Here is a 19245-nt window from a genome sequence, read left to right as displayed (position 1 = left end):
TTTTTTTTTTTTATCAAGATAGGTGAGTTTTTTTGTTGTATTTCTAAGGTGTTTGAAGTTTTGATGGTCAGTTGGGTTTTTTGTAGTTCTCCATTTTGACCATAGTGTGTTCCTTAATAGCATGGTTTGCTTGGTTTCTTTAGAAAGCCAAGGGGCTGCTTTGGATCCTATTCTGATTAAGCGAGGGGGTGTGACGGTCAAGAATATGGAGAAATGTGTTGTTGAAAAGGGTAACAGCTTCATCTAGGGGGAGGTGTTTTAGAGCTGACCAGTTGTACTCTTTGAGTTCATTACGGAAAGAAGGAAGGTTAAAGTTTTTTTTTTGTTACGTATAGTACGATAGCTAGCCTGTTTGAGATTATTTTTTTGTTTAGTGATGTAGGTGAGGAGATGGTCGCTGATCTTGTCTGGGAGTGTTCCAGTTTTATTCAAGAGGTGATTATTGTTGACGAATATCCAGTCCAGGATGGCTTGTTTATTGGCAGTTTTGTTAATTCTAGTTGGGGAGTTTATGGTTTGTTGAAAATTGAAGAGGTTGAGGTGATAGGTGGGTTTTGGTGTTATGCAGGAGTTCCAATCAATATTAAAGTCTCTTAATGTTATGGTTTCCTGAGGAAAGTTACAGGAGAGCCAGCTAAGAATGTTTTCAAGTGTATTTAAGTTGTTGCCAGGGGGGATATAGGAACATATTATATATATATATATATATATATATATATATATATATATATATATATATATATATATATATGGCTTTGCTTTTATTTATTTGGAATTTGCTGCAGAGTATTTCAGCATTGGCAGGGAAGGGAGGCAGAGAGTCTATTGAGGACACCTGCAGTTCAGATTTATAGAGTAAGGCAACTCCTCCACCCTTTTTGTTTAGATGATCCTGCCTTAAAATGCTATATCCAGGTGGGGTAATTTCATTGTCTTTGGTACCTGGTTTAAGCCAGGTTTCAGTAAGACGGAGGATACCAAATGCGTAGAGGTAATTTGAAGCATGCAGTTGTGTGATTTTGTTGTTAATGCTACGAATGTTTAGGTGTGCTATTGTATGTGGGTTAGAAGAGAAAGGTGTACTCGAGGTTAGTAGTTTGGTTAGTGAGGGAGTGGTCGAGGGGATTTTCAGGGCCAGGGTTGGGGTGAATGTCCCCGTGTAACAGTAGGAGTATTTGTGAGAGTGGACATGCTTTTGAGTTTTTAAAGGGTATTAGGTAGAACTTTTTTGTTGTGAGATACCTGTTATGGAGTATTCTGTGATAGTGAGGGGTAAGGAAAGGACAGGTAGACAGGAGGTTTAATATAGGTTTGTTCAGATTGAGGTAGGACAGTGGTAGTGTGTTTAGATATATTAGGAGATCTGCTAAGAGTGAGATACTCATAGGAAGTGAGGGTGTAGTAGAAAAGAAGGGTGTTAAGGAGTAGAAGTGAGTAAGGTAGTTTAAGAGTGAAGGGCATATTAAGTTTGTTGAGCTTAGCAAGGTTGGAACTTAGTAGGATGTAATGACACTGCAGATTCGAAGTCATTTTCCTTCTGTTACCAATCTTCTCTGTTAATTTCCTGTATTTACATATATCTGTAGTATAAAAATTGGCTTGACAGTTTATTCTTTTTCTAGTTACAGGGTGCTTCTTATTGAGAAACCATCCGTCCATCAACAACCCATTTTTGTAAAAGGGGTCAGAGTGTCCCTTTAACAGTGACAGTCATTAAGAGCCAGTGTTCAAACTGCTGGGTGGTAGATGTGTCTGGAAAAGTAGGTGGTCCTTCCTATTGACATGGAAGGGTCCAGTTAACAGCATTTGAGCTCAGTATGGAATTGGTCTTCTTTATACTCTCAGATATGAATTTTGTTGACCGTCGTAGATGGAATTGGTTGTGCTTTTACAGGGCAGTATTGCTAAAATAGGATAGCGATCATTGAAGGTCACGGGCATTGTCTTATCCAGTATGTTTCTGAGGAAGAGCTGTAATTGCTAAATCCAAGAATGTGACATTTTTTTGACTGTGACCCCTACATCCGTTGTAATGAGTTCTATTAGGGGAGAGAATTTTTATAACTGTTTTTTTTTTTTTTTTTGTCCAAAAAGTTGACAAACAGTACTGAATAGTTAATGTAAGTGGTTATTTTTTTAAATGTCTCTTGCCTTGTTGATGGCCATGACAGGTGACCTGCAACTGAGAAAAACAGCACCCAGCTTTGACAGTGCAGGAGAAGCAAGGCAGAAGTGAGAGAATAGTAAAGGGGCATAGCGGAAGGATGAAAGGACAGTTTGGGGCACAGGCATGATCATCTTTAGTTGAGGCCAAGGTGGACCGCCTGTGGTGCCATACTGTAGGGGGCACGATTACTTGCTGGAAGTGCTGTAATGGATGTGGGGGTGCCCAGCAAGGTCAACCCATTGCACAGCTGTCTGCGAGGTAGCCTCACCCTTGTGCACAGGGTTGTAAGGAAGATTAACAAAAATCTGAAACCACCCCTCACAGATGCCTGAAAGTGGTGACTTGTTGATTATTGACCCTCATCCTGGTGATGGAGAGCAAATAGGGCTATTGGCCAACACAGAGTTGGGTGATCAGCAGGCTTTGGGGGGGAAAGGCCAACAAAAGGACAAGAAGATGACAGTGTTGGCTTGTGGAATACTGTTTGAGTAGACACAAGCATCTTCAGTACCAAGAAATCCATCTTTGTAGATAGAAAGAGGATAAATGGGGTACATTGTGCAGCAATTAAATTTTGTTTACCATAACAGCACAACTCTTCCAGAAAATAGCAGTGCACTGCTCTGTGTGCATCAGACGCTGTTTATTGAGAGAGACTCAAAGAGCTTAAAATGGAAAGGCTGTGGAAAGGGGTACAATGGAAACGTCAATATGTCAGGAAAAATCCTAGAAACTAAGTCTGTATCATCAGCCAGTAAATGTACGTGAGTGAGTCCTATAGATTCATAGGTGTATAACACAGATGAGGATGCCAGATATTTGTCATGGGAGATGTACAGAAATGTTATGTAGCAGAAAGAATGTGGATGATTGGAACAACCTTCCTGCATAGTTAGTGGTTCAAAAATGGTAACTTAGTTGAAGACTGCATGGGATGGGCATAACCATATGTTTGTGAGAACTGGCCAGAGGGGCGTGTTAGGTAATAAAGTCAACACGTGATGCCTTTATCAGTGAAATAGTCACACCTGATACTCTGTATTTTTTTGTCTAAGGTTGATTCTTTTGTGTGGAAGAACTGAGCGGGATGTTAGGTGAAGATGTTATTTCCCATGAGGTTGACTGGTCATGTTCCAAGACTATATTTTACTTTGGTCACCGCTACTGAAGTGAGCATTGTTTGTTAGTGTGTTGCACAGCTTAATAACCTGCAGGACAGCTGCCGTAGTCATACTAGTGGGGTATGTGGCCAGTGTCCTCTTACTATGTCGAAATGTTTCTAGAGCATGATTATGGAGTATGTGGCCAGTGTCCTCTTACTATGTCGAAATGTTTCTAGAGGATGATTATGGAGTATGTGGCCAGTGTCCACTTACTACATGGAAATGCTTCTGAAGCATGGCTACTGAGCAATATGAAGAATTAACAATCATTGAAGAGCTTGGAAAGGCAGGCATGAAGGTATAAAACTGTATCACCTGTCCCTTCCCTTTTATAACAAGTTTCCTTATGTATTAAAAAGTACTCAGCACAGCTTTTTTGGAAATAGTTTATGAAGAGAAGGCTTTCATGGAACATTTTGTCTAGTGTGTGCCTAACTTACAGAACAGCAGCTATGGCCTTTTGTTCCCCTGGTCCAGTGAAGAGCCCACTGCCACATATAGGGGAATTTGCCTGTCCTGAGTCCTCATCTTATGAGCCTGGGGCAGTAACCAGTCCAGAAATGGGTCATCATCCTGGAATGCATAGAATTGTTATCAAATCTCCCTTTCCCTTTGTGGCAATGGGCCCTTTTCTGTTGCAGGGCCTACTGAAATATGCTCAGGTATTTGTGAGCGATAGGCAAATCAAGCCCACTGCTACAGTACTAATGCTCTGTGCCCATCATGACCTTCACTTCTGCACCTACACTGACTGGCAATGATTTAGCAGATGGGTATTTATAAATTCACACCAGGTATGGCTGGCCTTTTGCTGCTTGAAAAAGAAGTGATGTCTGAGATTGAGTACTGATAAGGTATAAATGACCACATGACCCAATTGCCATTTATAAATATTGAGTGATGCTTTTGGTGTGGTAGGTATTGTCCGTCTGTGAAACTCCAGCAAGTGATGTTGACTTTCTTTGCTAACCCTACAACCCTTGCATTTAGTACCATGCATGTAGAGTATATGGGGGCACTAGTTCACATGAGAATGCATAGGGCTTTGCCCTAAAGTGAAGCAATGCCTGCATCACTGTATGTGAATTTGTGTGTGTGTGTGTGTGTGCCTGTGTGTGTGTGTGCCTGTGTGTGTGTGTGTGTGTGTGTGTGTGCCTGTGTGTGTGTGTGTATATGTCTCGTGTGTCTGTGTGTCTCCGCCTGTGCCTGTGTGTGTCTGTGTCTGTATGTCTGCGTGCGTGTCTGTCTGTATGTCTGTGTGTGTGTGTGCCTCTGTGTGTGCCTGTGCCTGTGCGTGCCTGTGTGTGTGTGTTTGTGTGTGCACATGTGAGTATGAGAGCACATGCACACTCCTGTGTCTGTATATTTTGGACAGGCTGATTTTGCTTTTAAAATATATAGTTATCGAATGACTGGGTATGAAAATTTAGTGTTGGAGATCAGAAGTGTGAGCTGTAACCTTGGTGAGACCAATGAACGCTTTGAATTTATGCATATTTCTGTATGTGCTTTACTGAGAGACCCTGGGGAAAGTTGTAAACACAATAAATGTTTTCTGTGTTTTGCAGGTATTGGATGGTGCTAGTTTAGATGTTGATTTTATCCTCACTTCTCCAGATGGTACAGTTGTGGTTGATGAGCAGCGGAAATCCGATGGTGTTCACACGTAAGTAAATGGGTTTTTCAGCACCGCTACAGGTTATTATAGTGTGTGTGCATTTGCGTCTTCAGAAATCATTCTGTTAATTCCAGGCAGTGACATAAGGTGTATATCTGACAAACTACTACAGTGAAAATCTAATCCGTGCTCATTCACTGAACAGCACTCGCACAGACAAACTGGTGAACAAGGTGTCTACGAAAACACACATTTGTAAATCACCAGCACCACCATAGACGACACCAAAACAGAAAACCCCCCATGTGAGACAAAATTCTTAGCAGAAAAACGTTTAAAAAATTATTTTATTCCAAAGAGGTTGAATCCTCATACCCAACCATGGTTGACTGTGTCCCTTTCACCCTCCCCCCCTACATTTATCAGTCATTTCTGTTATCATTGCTGACTGAAAGAAAAGGACATTTTCCCATCAACATGACAATGAGAATACAGCAAAGACCTATATTAATAAAGATGCAATCATACTAGCAGAAAGAGTTGCTCCTGACAAAATTTTGACAAAAAAGAAAAGTATTAAACATTGGAGACATCATAGTATTTGTGGAAATCATTATTCACTGTACACCAGGCAGAAAAGAAGCAACATAGTTTAGTCGACAAAGACTGAGCAAGCAGAAGGGGAGTCTGCTTCAGATTCTTGCTTTCCATTGTTCCAAAAGACAATGCTTGAGTGATGCAAAGAAGCACAGGAACTGACTAAAAGGTCAGGAGTGCTTTGAATCTGAACCACATACAGGTGTTAAAAGATGCAGATGACTTGCAAAACAACCAACAGCCTTGTCTGATTAGAGAATAGTTGTGAATCTGTAAAGCATCAGTCCGTCTAATACATGATTTGACATGGGAAATGTGGGCCCTGTAGGAGAAAGTGACTGAGAGGCTGGAATTTCATTGGCTGTGTTATACAAGCGGGTGAACTGTAAAGCATATACCCCCTTTGTCATTAATGTTTAGAAGGACAATGAAGGGACTGAAAAAGTGATTTTTAAGAATAGTTTTGTTATTTATATAAATTGTCAGAAAAGTGTTTTATCATAAAGTGGTTTTGTATCAGGTGCATTAAGTGTTATTTTTCTTCATTGTAATGTATCTGTGCTTTTCACCATGGCAGAGGGATGGAGGCTGGCGAGAAGTAATTTTAATGTTGGCTTGGGTGCTTAGTGGGACAGACAAGGAGGTTGTCCATGGCCATCATTGTGGGGTGGGTGCCAACACTCTGATAGAGCCTTGCATTTGATCCCCGGTGGAAGCCTGAGATATGGATGTGTGATGTTGTCCATTGCATTGACTGAGTTGCATGCATAGGAGTGGACAGTACACCACAAAGTCCATTGCCTTAAGAAAAAATCATGCCCCTTGCACATGCCCACAACATCCCAGGGGGCATGATTAGGCCTTAAGAAAAAAAATCATTCTTCAGCAGTAGTCTGATGGCCTAATAAGTTTGAACTTCCTCACTGAACCTGGACATGAGTCGTAGTTAGTCTGGAAGTGGCATAGTAGAATTTAGTAGGCCCAGTGGATGAGGAGAGGCCCTGAGAGTAGCTGATGGTCAGCTACAGGGAGTCAAAGTGTGAACAAAAAAAAAGGCATCTAAGAGGTCCAACCAGATGGAAAGGGTTAGGATTTTATTCCGTGTTCTTTTTGGTGAGACAAAAGACTGTTTTGAATTTCTGTGAATTAATCTAATGAAACGTTATGCCAGGTCGTGGAGTAGTTAATCTATTCACACTTATCAGAAGGAGATTGGATGTGCTCTTTGGACCTCCATGCTCCCTTTCGAGACTCCTTTGTCTTCAGGGTATTTGTCAAATGTCTGTAGTAGCAGCTCGCCAAATTTTTCAGTAACCCAAGATCTTCCCATGTCTAAATGAGTGGCTCCTAGCCTCCTCTTCAGTTCAGGCTGCAACCATGGTAGTGACCCTTACTGCCCCATCCCTGCTGACCTTCCTCCTCTTTCAGAGGAAACTAGCTGTATCCCTTTAGTCCAAATTCTCTGTCACACTAAACTGCAGCAGGATCTCTGCTCATCAGTGACTCAGTGTTCTGCATCTCGTGGAAGTATCCAGCCCTGTGGTGCCCTAGGCCAAACTCCATATGAGGGTGCTTCAGTGAGCACTTCAGGCCAAATGGCCCCATATATAGTACCCTGTGTGACAATATGCTGCGATTTCCAGAACATGTAAGAAGCACTTTCAGTGCTGCATAGAGATCATCAGTCTAGAGAGACTGCTGCTGGGGAAGTGGACAATAAAACAGTCTCTGTAGACACGTGTCATAGGGTTGGGTGCATTACAGTGGGCTGACGGTTCAGGGTGTTCAGATGTCCCCCAGATCTACCCTGCGTGTCAGTGTCCTAGAAATTATGAAGGGCATTTGCCCTTTCCCTCTTATCTGGACTGCCTTCCTCTAGGTGCGATTGTCATCCTCTCTGGCAATGTGCCAGTGGTTTGGTACATCAGCTGACGTGGGGGTATGCAGTATTACCTTTTGGGTTCATAAGCTGTGACAGAGTAGGAATGGGCCATTCAGTCTCATAATTTTCTGATGGCAAATCACCTTTCAGGGGAAGATGTTCTCTGGCAGACGAGCTCACTTATTGTTTGCTAATGTTGTATGACTTGATCCCTCAGTCCCTTGGAACATGGGAAGTTATTCAAACTGTGCAGCAAACCTTGCTGCAGTCTCTTTACATCCCCAGCCAGTGCCAAGTATGGCAGCAACTTCTTTCTCAAACTGCCTTTGAGGGGGATAATTCAGGGACATTGGTTCAAAATAGACCACTGGACTCCACTGAGTTTTTTTCACCCATCTCCAGATGAGAACATTCATCAGGAAATTAAACTTGCACAAGATCAGAGTCATTCCATTAGTCCCTTACTGACCTGAACAGATTTGGCTAACACTGCTTCTATGTTAGCTGTTTGAAGGAATCCCCAGAATGCATGTCCCCAACACCAATCAAGCAGACATCACACTTTCTCAGGCTTACACCTTATTTTTTTTTTTTCGGGTTGTAGCAGTCATCAGAGATACTCTTTATAATCTCAGATTGTTAAGATTCTCATTTTCCCCTGAAGCCAAATACTTGAAAGCCACCACAGAAGCAAATTGCATTTGTTTTTCCAGCTGGGGAATGGGTAGTTGCTAAAGGATTTACCCCCCCCTTAGTCTTTGTCTCATCCTTCCTCAGTTACCCTTATGAGGTGTTAGAGTCCGGGCCTAGTTATTTTTCCAGCAAAATACATCTAGCAGACCTCTGCAGTTTTCTTGGTGGTTTCAGCTGTTCATCTCTGGCATCATTTGAGGTTTGCAAAGTCTTCTTAAGGGGTACAATCCTACTTGGCCCCCCCCTCACCCTTTATGGAATTCCCTTCTCCCTTGGGATTTTTACTTTGTTGGACAAGTTGCCCTTGTCTCCCTTTGAACCAATCACTGCAGGTGATTTGAAATACCATTCTTGGAAGAAATTTCTCAGAGCATTCACTATGGTTGAGATTTTCAGAGCTGTATGCAGATGTTCATAGTGTTTCACTGTTGCAGTCATTACACTTGGTTATCCTGCTGGTGGCTACCCACAGTCGGCCCGAGTTCCAAAGTCTGGGTCCGGCGTCGGTTGCTGTCGCCTCTTCCCTGACGTCAGTGCGCCAGGGGTATAAGATGCAACCGACGCCATTTTCTTCAGTCTTTCTTGCCGCGCGATGCCCGAAGCAAAAGCAGTTCGCAAGTGCCGGTCGACCGACTCATGAGATTTTTGAGTTTCAGAACCGAAGTCTTCAATAAAGCTAAGTACCCCGTTGGGGAAACATTTTCTTGCTCCAGAACGATGTCAGTAAAAGTTAATAATTGTATTTCTTGCGGGAAGCAAATACCTCATAAGGACTTTCACTCTTACTGTATTCCTTGCCTAGGCCCTGACCACAACGTTACTAGTTGTCGGTTTTGTGCTAGGTTCAACAAACGTGCTATTAAAAGTCGGTTTGATTTTGCTTTACATTATTTTGGCCGAAGGTTTAATTACATAATGCCGTCTGAACAACTGACGACCGGAATTTATAAAACACAAAGACAAAGAAAAGGACAGGCATCCGGGGTCCAAAACCGATGATGAAGCCTCTTCTAGGCCATTCGCCGGTTCTCAGTGAGGCGCTTTCGCAGCCCCTGACACCCGCTACCTCAGAGCCACAGGCCATATCTGACAGCCACGTGGAGACACCGAGGCCTCTGGAAATTCAAGGTATTGGGCCCACGGAACTATTCCCTCAGATGGGTCAAAAGCCGCTGAGCAGGCATTGGCTTCTGAGGGTGTTTTCAGACCTTCACAGCTTACTATTAAGCGCACTACAGCAGCCAAGGCAAAGTCAAAAACACCATTAAAGACAAGGAAGCAAGTACAGCATTCTCCTGAACAGTCATCCATGCCAAAGAAACAGATACTTAAAATGGCCCAAGGAAACAAGTGCAGCATTCTCCAGAACAGTCATCCATGCCAAAGAAACAGATGCTTAAAATGGCCCAAGGAAACAAGTGCAGCATTCTCCAGAACAGTCATCCATGCCAAAGAAACAGATGGTTAAAATGGCCCAAGGAAACAAGTACAGCATTCTCCAGAACAGTCATCCATGCCAAAGAAACAGATGCTTAAAATGGCCCAAGGAAACAAGTGCAGCATTCTCCAGAACAGTCATCCATGCCAAAGAAACAGATGCTTAAAATGGCCCAAGGAAACAAGTACAGCATTCTCCAGAACAGTCATCCATGCCAAAGAAACATGCTTAAAATGGCCCAAGGAAACAAGTACAGCATTCTCCAGAACAGTCATCCATGCCAAAGAAACAGATGCTTAAAATGGCCCAAGGAAACAAGTACAGCATTCTCCAGAACAGTCATCCATGCCAAAGAAACATGCTTAAAATGGCCCAAGGAAACAAGTACAGCATTCTCCTGAACAGTCATCCATGCCAAAGAAACATGCTTAAAATGGCCCAAGGAAACAAGTACAGCATTCTCCAGAACAGTCATCCATGCCAAAGAAACAGATGCTTAAAATGGCCCAAGGAAACAAGTACAGCATTCTCCTGAACAGTCATCCATGCCAAAGAAACAGATGCTTAAAATGGCCCAAGGAAACAAGTACAGCATTCTCCTGAACAGGCATCCATGCCAAAGAAACAGATGCTTAAAATGGCCCAAGGAAACAAGTACAGCATTCTCCAGAACAGTCATCCATGCCAAAGAAACAGATGCTTAAAATGACCCAAGGAAACAAGTACAGCATTCTCCTGAACAGGCATCCATGCCAAAGAAACAGATGCTTAAAATGGCCCAAGGAAACAAGTACAGCATTCTACTGAACAGGCATCCATGCCCAGGGCCGGTGTTAGCATTTTGGAGGCCCCCAGCAAATGTCAAGTTGGGGGCCCCCTAGGCACTTCCAGTATAAGTATCATTCTGTTAGTGCCACCCCTCCTAAGAAACCTTTTAGTTTGTGCTGAAAAGTTTTAGGAGTAGTACGTACCGACAGACCTGTAGCTACAAGCTCTTACATTACAACAGGCCTATATACCACACTATGTTGATCTGTCTAACAAAGTGACACTTACATTTACTAGTATTTAGTTGCAACAATGATACATTGCAATAACTCTATGTACAGGTCTGGAATTAAATGAACTGATGGCTAGGCCTACCATTTCAACAGCCTCCACCCCCCCAGTCCTGTCCTCTGACCCCCCCCCCCGTCTTTTGGCTTCCCATACTATAGACATTACTTTTTTCTTCCTTTTCTCACATTTTGCCTTACTCTCAGCTTTTTCAAAACGCTATAATTTGTATATGCTCTGAAGTGCATTTTAAAGTGTTTTTTTTCTTTTTACACAACCATTTCATCCAGTAATGGCTTGAACAAAAATTATGATTAAGGAAAGAAATTCACTGTTGCTGTTCAACTTTAGTTTTCCTTGCTTCCTTTCAACACTCTTTCCTGAGCAACACAGCCCAGTGATAATCATTTAAGAAATAACTCAAATAACCAAGGGCCCAAGAAGCCGTAGGGTTACAGATGGTCTGCGATGCATTTTAGAGCATATTCTCAGCATTTTACTCCAGTGGTGGCCTAAAGAAAAATCATGAAAAAGAAAAGAATTTCAGTCTTATTTTTTTCTTTAAATTGCCTTAGTCATATATTTCAAGTGATAGCTGATATACATATGCATAGCATGCTTCCTCACCTGTATCCCTCAAAGTCAGTCCCATGTATATGTGCCTGATGTATGATTGTGAGAATGATTTCAGTAATATATTCTATTTTGTTGGTCCTAGACAGTACACCACCCCTACACAAGCTATAGTAACCTTCTTTTCACACATTTGAGGTCTGTGAGAAAAGTAAATAAACAATTACCACACTGTCCTCAGCTCAAACACAAGCGACTTCATGTGCACACCTCTAAGGTTTGACTGTAATGAAAATTAAAGTTGTAATAACCACACAATCCCCAGCCCCCCATATTGTACAGCAGCTTTCTGTACACACACATTTGCAGGGATGGTTTTAGAATGGCTGTGGTTGAAACCAAAGGCTTTTATCAGCTTTATCCTAAAATGGTCATATCTCAGCACTCTTCAAGTTAAACAGCTCAATCAGAAAATTGATAATTTTTTTCTCCTGATTTTCTTCAACCAGCAACAGTTTTGTGGGGGTCCCTACAGAGTCAAAGATGATTAAGGGAGCCCACAATATCCATTTATACAGTCTGGTGAGTGGGGGACTCTGAATGTTCTCTGATATATTTTATGTCTTACTTTTGAAATTGAATTACTTGTTAGGTACATTTTTTACTGATACCCAAAAGAATAATGTCTGTGTCCCGGCATTACTGGGTGCATGCACATAGAAAAATCAGTGATATTTTTTACATATACACATGGCCACACACAAGCATAAGCCATAGTGGTACTAGTTTTGTACTTATTTCAGCAAATAGCAATACATTGTACAACACTGGTACTGTCACACCAGATCAGTAACTGCTGTTTAGCGGTCATCAAACAGCAGCAGGGGTATGTCACCTATTTCCCTCATTGAGGAGTAATGCATACCTGTCACTGTCCCTGATTTCACATACCTGTCACTGGCCCTGATTTCACATACCTGTCACTGGCCCTGATTTCACATACCTGTCACTGGCCCTGATTTCACATACCTGTCACTGGCCCTGATTTCAGACCTTCCCTGATTGTGTTCATACTTTTGCTTTCTTCTTACGTAAAAAGTTTGATTTGCTGGTAAATACTTCAGGATTACAGTCAATCAATCCAGACATCTGAGTTTTATAATTATTGTCCAAAAATACGTGTTGATGCAAAAGGTGTTATTCTATTAATTTCTTAAGGAAATTAGAGTAATATTTAAAATGCAGTCCTGATTCTGAGCCTTTATTCTATTATTTTTGGGATTGCACTGAATTCTTAAGCAAAGAAATTGAGAGTTATAGTATCTGGTGTTCTGTTTGTATTTATAAAACTCCCTAAAAGAGAAAATCGTCCTTGATGATCGGAAGTATCAACTCTTCTTAAAATCCAAAATTTGCACTGACATAAGTCACTCTGGGCTGCTGATCTCTGTAGTGCTTACCTTGCTCATGTTCATTATCAGCTTCATCCTAACAGGGTCATATCAGAGCCCTCTTCAGGTTAAAGAGCATAATTAGTAAATTACATTTTTCCTGCTACATTTTCCCCAACCAACAGCAGCTTTTGTGGGGCCCTCACACAGTCAAGGATGATTAAGGGGGCCCCCTGCAACCACGGGTATAGTAGGGACCTAAAGCTGGCTATGTAGTTAGCTTTAGTGGAGAAAATGTCCAACAGCAGGGTTAACTAAGCCAGGGCACTATGTCACTGGTAAAATATTTAGTGGAATTCTGTTGCCTGTTAGTTGACAAAACACTGTTAATACGACCAGAAATATCTTTGAATTTTAAAGGGGATATAAATAAGAGTTATTATCCATGTGGTTTATTAAGTGTACAAGAATGCTGTAATAGCTTTTGTTGGTTTGACAGACATGTTACAAAACATTAGGATAAGATAACTTGCTGTGGTTGGGGGCCCCCAAGGAACAGGGGGCCCCCAGCGACCGCAGGGTTCGCTGGTGCCTAAAGCCGGCTATGTCCATGCCAAAGAAACAGATGCTTAAAATGGCCCAAGGAAACAAGTACAGCATTCTCCAGAACAGTCATCCATGCCAAAGAAACATGCTTAAAATGGCCCAAGGAAACAAGTACAGCATTCTCCTGAACAGGCATCCATGCCAAAGAAACAGATGCTTAAAATGGCCCAAGGAAACAAGTGCAGCATTCTCCTGAACAGTCATCCATGCCAAAGAAACAGATGCTTAAAATGGCCCAAGGAAACAAGTACAGCATTCTCCAGAACAGTCATCCATGCCAAAGAAACAGATGCTTAAAATGGCCCAAGGAAACAAGTACAGCATTCTCCTGAACAGTCATCCATGCCAAAGAAACATGCTTAAAATGGCCCAAGGAAACAAGTACAGCATTCTCCTGAACAGGCATCCATGCCAAAGAAACAGATGCTTAAAATGGCCCAAGGAAACAAGTGCAGCATTCTCCTGAACAGTCATCCATGCCAAAGAAACAGATGCTTAAAATGGCCCAAGGAAACAAGTACAGCATTCTCCAGAACAGACATCCATGCCAAAGAAACAGATGCTTAAAATGGCCCAAGGAAACAAGTACAGCATTCTCCTGAACAGTCATCCATGCCAAAGAAACAGATGCTTAAAATGGCCGAAGACCTAATTACTTTAATCAAGGGTTCCCATCCCCCTCCTGACAAAAGGCCTAGGCAAGAAACTGACTATGATTCCTCTGACCAGGTTTCTTTTTAATCTGATTTCTCTTCTGATCAGGGATATTCTCTCCCACCCTATGAGGACTCTGATGCAGAAGAGTCTATACCTTCAGCCTCTCTGCCTGAGGATTATTCTTTTGGGGAAACCCTGCACACCATGAGGGAGCATTTCCATTGGGAGAGCCAGGATTATTCAGAATCCAAGAAAAGGCTCAGACTTTCTTTTATTGCCTCAGCACAGGCCCCTGGCTATTCCCCCTGTGCTTGATATTGTTGATGATGTTTTCTCTGAATCCAGTCTGTCTCCTGATTCTTTACCCCCTTCACCAGTCAAGCCAGACAGGTACTACAGGGTCCCTGACTCTCATAAATTTCTTTACAAAAACCCTGCTGCAGACTCAGAAACCTTTTCTCAGGGTCCTAAAGGGGTTAAGGCTTCCACTCCTAAAAACCCTGTTCCCTCTGATAGGGATTCCAGAGCTCTGGATAGATGGGGGAAAAAAGTTTACACTTCTGCTACTTTAGCTGTAAGGGCTTTAAACTGCCAGTTTCACATGCTTAAATATCAACAGTACCTCCATGTCCTTGTTAAAGCAGAAAATGGTTTCAATCTCAGAAAGTCCTGACACTAAGGAAATGCAGGATTTATTGCATGCAGCTGAACAAGTGGGAAAGCATACTCTACAATGTGGTTTTGATTCATTAGAGGCTTCTTGTAGTGCCGCAGTTACAGGCTCTGTTATTCGAAGGCATGCTTGGTTAAAAGAACAAAGTTTACCTGAACATGTTGAAGTAAAATTATTGGATGCTCCACTGCAGCATGATACTTTGTTTGGTGTTAAGGCAGAAGAAGTGTTAAAGAAAATGGAGGATAAATCAAAATCAATGCAGACAGTGAAGGATTTCTTACAGGTTCAACCACCTAGGTTTAGCAGAAACTGGCCTTCAAAAGATTGGTCCTTTTCGGTGTCAGACAAGCCACAAAGAAGCAGATACAGACACCCAAGAGGCAGATCTCAGCCCCAAGGCTCCTACAGACCTAAACAGTGGGGTGCTTCAGCCCGCAAAGGAGAAGACAAATCACAACCTTATTGGAAACCGTCCCAATGACTTTCCTCTGCAGATGCCAAGCACTTATTGGCAGCACCCCTAGGGGGAAAGCTAGCACTTTTCTCAAAAAATTGGCACATAATCACCCAGGACAAATGGGTACTGAATATTGTTTCTCAGGGTTACAGGTTCCACTTCCCACACACTTCCAAAATCAAAAGGTATGCAGGACCTGCCACAACACCAATAGGCAGAGGCACAAAAACAAATTGCCGCTCTCATGGACATGGGAGCTATTCAAAGAGTACCACAGCAAGAACAGGGGCAAGGATTTTACTCAAGACTTTTCTTAGTACCCAGAAAGGACAAAGCCTGGAGACCAATACTGGACCTGTCAATCCTAAATACTTTCCTGGATGTTCCAAAATTCAAAATGTTAACACTACAGCAACTTCTACCCATGCTAGGCAAGAAGGCTTGGCTAGTAACTTTGGACCTCAAGGAGGCATACCTGCATGTCCCAATCGGACAATCTTGCAGAAGATACCTCAGATTCATAGCAGGCTCAATGCATTACCAATTCTCTGCACTGCCCTTTGGCTTATCTACTGTGCCCAGGGTCTTCACGAAATGCCTGGCACCAGTAATTGCATTTTGCAGACAAAAAGGAATTCAAATATATCCCTACTTGGACGACTGCCTTATTCAAGCAGAGAGCAAGGACATTCTTCTAAAGCATCTGACATTTGTAAAAAGGTTACTAATTTGCCTAGGGTACACAGCAAATGAAAAGAAATCAAAACTAGTGCCCTCTCAAGAGATAATATTCCTGGGTGCAAGCTTAAATACAACTGCCCAGATGGTTTATCTCACGCCAGGCAAACAAAGGCAACTGACTCATTACTTTCAAATGATGGCAACAAAGACCCAGCTCCCTGCAAGAAAAATTCTGCAGGCCCTGGGCTTCATGGCGTCCTACATTCTACTAATTCCATGTGCAAGACTGCATATGAGGAAACTACATTGGTATCTAAAAAGTGTTTGGACTCAACATTGCCACAGCCTGGAGACAATCATAACTTTAATTCCCTGCCTACAACAGGAGTTTTGATGGTGGTCCCAAGCCTGTCACCACAACAAGGGACAGCCTTTCACCTTGCGTACAGCCAGGCAGACAATAACAACTGATGCATCAGATTATGCCTGGGGGCACGTATGTCAGGAAAATGTATTCAGGGCACGTGGCCCAAGGAACAAATGCATCTTCACATCAATCAGAAAGAGATGCTAGCTGTACTGAATGCCCTGACAGCTTTCAAGGACCTTCTACATCCAGGACAACTACTAATAAAGACGGACAATACCACAGTTATGTGGTACATAAACGAGCAAGGGGGGCACACATTCCTACCCCCTTTGCAGGCAAGCCATGACTTTGTGGAACACAGCACTGACCTATCAAGTACATCTGCAGGCACAATTCCTGCCAGGAAAAAAAATACACTGGCAGACAAACTAAGCAGAAATCTCATGGATCCTCACGAATGGAAACTAAATCCACAGGTGTTCAGCATGATAACAAGGAAATGGGGACGCCCAGACATAGATCTTTTTGCCTACCCTCACAATTGCCAAATACAGAAATTCTGCACAAGAACTTATCACTCTCAAGCATGGAAAGTGGATACTCTATCATTCAGCTGGAAAACCCTGACAGTTTATGCCTTCCCTCCACTGCCTCTTCTTACCAAGGTGTTCCTAAAATCAGACGAGAGAGGCCAAAAATGATCCTGATTGCCCCAGACTGGCCAAGCCAGCACTGGTATCCAATCCTAAAGAGCTTGTCTCAAGGCCCAGCCTGGCCTTTACATCAAATTCCTCATCTTCTGACTCAACAAAACAATCAGATTCTCCAGAGTCAACTCAGAACCTTAAATCTGGCAGCATGGCAGATAATGTAGCCACTCAGACTGCACTTCTCTCTAAAGCTGTTATGGATGTCATTTTTAGAAGCCAGGCGGCCCAGCACTAGGAAATCTTATGCAGAAAAATGGAAGAGATTCTGTGCTTGGAACCAGGCACAAGGGCTCGAACCACTTGTCCCAAATATACCACAGATTTTACAATACCTAACTCAGATGCTGGGCAAAGGCCTATTTTTCTTGTCATTTAAGATCCATGCCTCTGCCATTTCAGCTCATTACAATACGGAACCTCCTATTTTTTCACATCCTCTTCTAAGACAGTACCTCAGAGGGGCAAAAAACATAAGACCCCCAAGGAGAGCACCAATGCCAACTTGTGATCTCAATTTTGTTTTAGAAAAGCTCACACTGCCTCCTTTTGAGACAGCCAGCACAGCTGTTATAAAATTCTTATCATGGAAAACTGCTCTGCTCCTAGCAATAACTTCAGCAAGAAGAGTCTCAGAGTTACAGGCATTAATGGCTGTGGAACCTTTCATCATTTTTCACCAGGACAGGATTTCTCTTTGGACAAACCCAACATTCATGCCAAAAGTGGTTTCCAATGTGCCTCTGAACCAAACCATTCATTTACCAACTTTCTACCCAAACCCCCAGAATAAAGGGGAGAGACTTCTGCGCCTTGGATATACACAGACAGCTATGATTCTACTTGGACAAAACAAAAGCTTTCAGAAAAACTGAACAACTGTTTGTAGCCTATGCTGCAGGATCACAAGGAAAGCCTATCACAAAGCAGACAATTTCAAAATGGATAGGACACTGCATTCGCTTCTGTTATGCACAACATGGCAAATCAGTGCCTAAGGGCATTAGGCCACATTCTACCAGAGCAGCAGCTACTTCAGCAGCCTTTCTCAGAGGAGTACCAACCAAAGACATTTTAGAAGCTGCAACCTGGAGTTCAGTGCACTCTTTCACCAAGCACTATCACTTACCTCTCTACTCTAAATCCAGAGCAGGTTTTGCCACTGCAGATGTTCGTCGTGTTACACTGCTGCAGTCATCACACTTGGGTTATCCTGCCGTCAGGCGGTTGCGCAGTCGGCCAGAGTTCCAAAGAAACAGATGCTTAAAATGGCCCAAGGAAACAAGTGCAGCATTCTCCAGAACAGTCATCCATGCCAAAGAAACAGATGCTTAAAATGGCCCAAGGAAACAAGTACAGCATTCTCCAGAACAGTCATCCATGCCAAAGAAACAGATGCTTAAAATGGCCCAAGGAAACAAGTACAGCATTCTCCAGAACAGGCATCCATGCCAAAGAAACAGATGCTTAAAATGGCCCAAGGAAACAAGTACAGCATTCTCCAGAACAGTCATCCATGCCAAAGAAACAGATGCTTAAAATGGCCCAAGGAAACAAGTACAGCATTCTCCAGAACAGGCATCCATGCCAAAGAAACAGATGCTTAAAATGGCCCAAGGAAACAAGTGCAGCATTCTCCAGAACAGGCATCCATGCCAAAGAAACAGATGCTTAAAATGGCCCAAGGAAACAAGTACAGCATTCTCCAGAACAGTCAGCCATGCCAAAGAAACAGATGCTTAAAATGACGCAAGGAAACAAGTGCAGCATTCTCCAGAACAGTCATCCATGCCAAAGAAACAGATGCTTAAAATGGCCCAAGGAAACAAGTGCAGCATTCTCCAGAACAGTCAGCCATGCCAAAGAAACAGATGCTTAAAATGGCCGAAGGAAACAAGTACAGCATTCTCCAGAACAGGCATCCATGCCAAAGAAACAGATGCTTAAAATGGCCCAAGGAAACAAGTACAGCATTCTCCAGAACAGTCATCCATGCCAAAGAAACAGATGCTTAAAATGGCCCAAGGAAACAAGTACAGCATTCTCCAGAACAGTCATCCATGCCAAAGAAACAGATGCTTAAAATGGCCCAAGGAAACAAGTACAGCATTCTCCAGAACAGGCATCCATACCAAAGAAACAGATGCTTAAAATGACCCAAGGAAACAAGTACAGCATTCTCCAGAACAGTCATCCATGCCAAAGAAACAGATGCTTAAAATGGCCCAAGGAAACAAGTACAGCATTCTCCTGAACAGTCATCCATGCCAAAGAAACAGATGCTTAAAATGGCCCAAGGAAACAAGTACAGCATTCTCCAGAACAGTCAGCCATGCCAAAGAAACAGATGCTTAAAATGGCCCAAGGAAACAAGTACAGCATTCTCCAGAACAGTCATCCATGCCAAAGAAACAGATGCTTAAAATGGCCCAAGGAAACAAGTACAGCATTCTCTGAACAGTCATCCATGCCAAAGAAACAGATGCTTAAAATGGCCCAAGGAAACAAGTACA

The 19245-nt window shown here is 42.6% G+C and overlaps 1 protein-coding gene across 2 annotated transcripts in view; it reads left to right on the top strand.

The window, feature by feature from the left end:
• The window catches only part of TMED5 (transmembrane p24 trafficking protein 5), a 378250-nt gene that overhangs the window by 102350 nt on the left and 256655 nt on the right, over positions 1-19245 (top strand). For both annotated transcript variants that reach the window (XM_044085177.1, XR_006366634.1), the window contains exon 2: positions 4899-4996. In XM_044085177.1, the coding sequence (XP_043941112.1) occupies positions 4899-4996 (98 nt within the window). The remainder of the gene's footprint in view (positions 1-4898; positions 4997-19245) is intronic.

The sequence above is a fragment of the Protopterus annectens genome, chromosome 10.part0, assembly GCF_019279795.1.
Source record: "Protopterus annectens isolate FY-2018-M chromosome 10.part0, PAN1.0, whole genome shotgun sequence".
Taxonomy (NCBI): Eukaryota; Metazoa; Chordata; order Ceratodontiformes; family Protopteridae; genus Protopterus; species Protopterus annectens.
This window is presented reverse-complemented; position numbering and strand designations above follow the sequence as displayed.